This window comes from Procambarus clarkii, chromosome 59, assembly GCF_040958095.1.
Source record: "Procambarus clarkii isolate CNS0578487 chromosome 59, FALCON_Pclarkii_2.0, whole genome shotgun sequence".
NCBI classification, from domain to species: Eukaryota; Metazoa; Arthropoda; class Malacostraca; order Decapoda; family Cambaridae; genus Procambarus; species Procambarus clarkii.
This window is the reverse complement of record NC_091208.1, coordinates 14,820,871-14,825,362: the sequence shown is the minus strand read 5'-3', so window position 1 is coordinate 14,825,362 and position 4,492 is coordinate 14,820,871. Positions and strand designations below refer to the sequence as shown.

Here is a 4,492-nt window from a genome sequence, read left to right as displayed (position 1 = left end):
AGTCAGTGACTGAAAGTGACTTTAACCATCTGTTGCAAAAATTTGTCTTCTGACGAGTAAAATCTGCTATTGTCTGATCACTTATCCTCCTTAGGTTCCTAAACTTTTGCCTGTGTGCCTCTGGATTTATTTGGTATGCATTTAAGATGCTTTTCTTTACAAATTCGTAATCAAAGCTGTGAGCGTCAGGTAGGGATGTAAAAACCTTCTGACTACGCCCCTTAAATTGAGACTGCATAATGGCTACCCACTGATCCCTTGGCCAGTTCATACTGATGGCAATTTTATTAAAATGTGCAAAGAAAACCTCAGGATCCTCCTCATTGAACTTGGGTAACTCTATATACTTATTCATCCTTATGGGATTATTATCACTATTTATTGAAACATTACTAGTATTTCCATGCCCAGCTGCCATACGCTGTGATTCAAGCCTGAAGTTAGTGTCAGCCATTTGTTGTTGAATCTCTAATTGCCTAGTTTGTTCTTTTTGAGCTTCAAGCTCTAATTGTTTCAGTTCCTTTTGAGCTTCAAGCTCTAATTGGCGAGCTTCTAACTCAAGACGCTTTAACGTCATCTGATCACTCGACTCCTCTCTTAACTCCTCTAGAATTTCTTCCTCTAACTCTCCATTCTCAACAAAATGTGTCACAATGACTTTCAATATTTGGGCTTTAACCATTCTATTGTTGGCGGTCAAATCCAAATGATTTGCCATTTGTATTAACTCAGTCTTTTTCAGGCTCTGAATCCCTTCAAAGTCTGGGTGAGCCACCAACGCTGCAACTTTCTCCTCCATCGTTACTAACACTTGGCACTTGATTCACAACAATAATTAAAACAATGGCACTGCACTACACTTCACTGTAAAATTGTCACCACACTGAAAATTCGCTTGGCCTCACTGCACAAACAAAATATATAGGATGACTTACCTCAAAATCGTGAAACATTGTTACTTGACACACAGGAAGGCTTGCTTGGCACGTGGAATAGTTCTTAAGAAACACACAGACACTTAACACACTGGTACCTAGGAAGGCAAGGTTAGATTAGCATAATTAAGGTTAAGTGGGAACAATATTTCCCGGCACAGGCCCCCATAACTCTTGTTACCTATCGTTCGTTACGGCTCGTGACCCTACAGCAGCCAAGCTTTAGTTACGTCTAGGGATACCACTGCTGCTCTCTTAAGCAGGTCACCAGTATAACCCCATGAATGATAACAGGCACAGAATTAAAAGTATATCTCCCTTAGGACTGAAGAATTATACATATAACTTATAATATATATATTCAAAACAGTATAATATAAAACACAGATGGTAAAGTTAACTTATACAACAAACCAAAAGTATTGTCATCTCACTTAATATAATATAATAAAATATGGCACAACAAGAAGTAAACAGACTTATCTCCCACATGTTATTCCTTCGAGTCCCGTTCAGCTACTGAACTCTCGCTCTGTCGCTACCCAAATCCTCACCTCCTCTGCCTCTTCCAGGATGAGGGATGGAAACTAAGGACTTTTTAATATTTAAAACTAATTGAACAACCACTTGTTCTCAAAACACATAAGACTGCAAATTACATATAACAGTTACTTACAAAATATATAAGTACAATGCCACCTGTTTAATTACAGAAAATAAACAATTATATATACTAAATAAAAGTGACATCTGGAACTCCCAACTGAACAGGTCCCGCTTCCCGAATTTAACAGGTAGTAGACGTGTGCAAAACAACCGCGCTCCTGTCTCCACTGACGCTGCCACACCACACGATAATTTACCACAAACACAATGTGTGTACATATACAGGCAATGATATAATGGAACAAAACAAGTTATTTTAAATTTATATACGTATTCTGCTAGGAGTACGTAACAGAGTACAGTTCCTGCACGTAATGTTGACAGCACAGTCCTTGCACGTAATGTTGACAGCACAGTTCCTGCACGTAATGTTGACAGCACAGTCCTTGCACGTAATGTTGACAGTACAGTTCTTGCACGTAATGTTGACAGCTCAGTCCTTGCACGTAATGTTGACAGCACAGTTCCTGCACGTAATGTTGACAGCACAGTCCTTGCACATAATGTTGACAGCACAGTTCCTGCACGTAATGTTGACAGTACAGTTCCTGCACGTAATGTTGAGTACAGTTCCTGCACGTAATGTTGACAGCACAGTCCTTGCACGTAATGTTGACAGTTCAGTTCTTGCACGTAATGTTGACAGCACAGTCCTTGCACGTAATGTTGACAGTACAGTTCTTGCACGTAATGTTGACAGTACAGTTCCTGCACGTAATGTTGAGAGTACAGTTCCTGCACGTAATGTTGACAGCACAGTCCTTGCACGTAATGTTGACAGCACAGTCCTTGCACGTAATGTTGACAGTACAGTTCCTGCAAGTAATGTTGAGTACAGTTCCTGCACGTAATGTTGACAGCACAGTCCTTGCACGTAATGTTGACAGCACAGTTCCTGCACGTAATGTTGACAGCACAGTCCTTGCACGTAATGTTGACAGTACAGTTCTTGCACGTAATGTTGACAGCACAGTCCTTGCACGTAATGTTGACAGCACAGTTCCTGCACGTAATGTTGACAGCACAGTCCTTGCACGTAATGTTGACAGCACAGTTCCTGCACGTAATGTTGACAGTACAGTTCCTGCACGTAATGTTGAGTACAGTTCCTGCACGTAATGTTGACAGCACAGTCCTTGCACGTAATGTTGACAGTTCAGTTCTTGCACGTAATGTTGACAGCACAGTCCTTGCACGTAATGTTGACAGTACAGTTCTTGCACGTAATGTTGACAGTACAGTTCCTGCACGTAATGGTGAGAGTACAGTTCCTGCACGTAATGTTGACAGCACAGTCCTTGCACGTAATGTTGACAGTACAGTCCTTGCACGTAATGTTGACAGCACAGTCCTTGCACGTAATGTTGACAGTACAGTTCTTGCACGTAATGTTGAGAGTACAGTTCCTGCACGTAATGTTGACAGCACAGTCCTTGCACGTAATGTTGACAGCACAGTCCTTGCACGTAATGTTGACAGGTATTGTGGTTGGTGTTGTCGTTGATCCTTCTTTATGGACAGCCCAACCCAAAACTCGGTAGAGTGCTTGTACTTTACCAGGAGATCACCCTGAGCGCTTCTGGCTCTTATAGAGGGGCTCAACGTCACACGTTTAGGGGATGCAGCTCCAATACGTAGCCTAGTTGTCACGCGCGCACACCCACTGGAGCCGCTGTGACTCCCCACTCTCTCCTCATGTGATATGATCTCCTCAATCCCCTTCTTGAGGTTATCTTGAGATGATTTCGGGGCTTTTTAGTGTCCCCGCGGCCCGGTCCTCGACCAGGCCTCCATCCCCAGGAAGCAGCCCGTGACAGCTGACTAACACCCAGGTACCTATTTTACTGCTAGGTAACAGGGGCATAGGGTGAAAGAAACTCTGCCCATTGTTTCTCGCCGTTGCCTGGGATCGAACCCAGGACCACAGGATCACAAGTCCAGCGTGCTGTCCGCTCGGCCGACCGACTCCCTTTGACCTATTATTATTATTCCGTTCTACTCTGTCCACAGCTGTAATTCTTGGTTCTTTCTCTCTCCTTCTTTCCTACTTCCTGGGAAGCCTCACTAGGACAAGGGCAAACACCAGCAAATTTGAATACATTTACTGGACAAAGCACATACACAATATGCAGGCGATGAGTCACAATAACGTGGCTGAAGTATGTTGACCAGATCACACACTAGAATTTGAAGGGACGACGACGTTTCGGTCCGTCCGAGATTGGTCCAGGACGGACCAAAACGTCGTCGTCCCTTCAAATTCTAGTGTGTGATCTGGTCAACACATACACAATACATACACACATATAATAATATTAATAATGAATCCTACACTCTATACTATTTCAGTCAGGTTGCACTCCAACACCATCAGAACTACATCATCTGCTTATCAAGCGGTGTCCTGTCTCCTGATTCACCACCTAATACTACCAACCTCCTCAAGTAGGTCAAGTCTTATAACACAATGTTGCACTATCAGCATGAGAATATATATCTATAAACATGTGCAAGGAAAACCAGCGTATGAATGCAATAACATAAATATTAGTATAAATGTTCCTTGATATACAACAATGATAAATCGATCACCCTATCAGTCCTAGAACACATATGTATGTCTCTGCAGGTAATCCAGCCTACGACTATAACTCTATACTTCAGTATAAGTACTCCTTGGCACACAAATGGCAAACAATCACTCACCTTTCACTGCGTCTTGCACGCTAATGACAACCAAACACTCTACCAACTCCCTACAAGTAATCAACCAGAACTTCCCTTCCACATCTGGAAGCTCACTGCCCTGATATCTTCAGGTTCTTCCGGGTTTATCTACCAGGACCCTCCGCAGCTCCTCCAGGCTGCTGTACCTTGAGCAACAGTGGTGC

General features: G+C 42.9%; 1 protein-coding gene across 1 annotated transcript; it reads left to right on the top strand.

The window, feature by feature from the left end:
- The first annotated feature begins 2,640 nt into the window (after positions 1-2,640).
- Positions 2,641-4,050, top strand: LOC138353722 (uncharacterized). Its single transcript, XM_069307107.1, has 2 exons — positions 2,641-3,080; positions 3,951-4,050. The coding sequence occupies exons 1-2, from the start codon at positions 2,641-2,643 to the stop codon at positions 4,048-4,050; spliced, it is 540 nt and encodes a 179-aa protein (XP_069163208.1).
- The last annotated feature ends 442 nt before the right edge of the window (positions 4,051-4,492 follow it).

Excerpts from the sequence above, each read along its gene's own strand:
- LOC138353722 (XM_069307107.1), top strand. The coding sequence starts at position 2,641 with ATGTTGACAGCACAGTTCCTGCACGTAATGTTGACAGTACAGTTCCTG. Across the intron at positions 3,081-3,950 it reads CTTGCACGTAATGTTGACAG|TCAGGTTGCACTCCAACACC; the intron begins GTATTGTGGTTG and ends ATACTATTTCAG.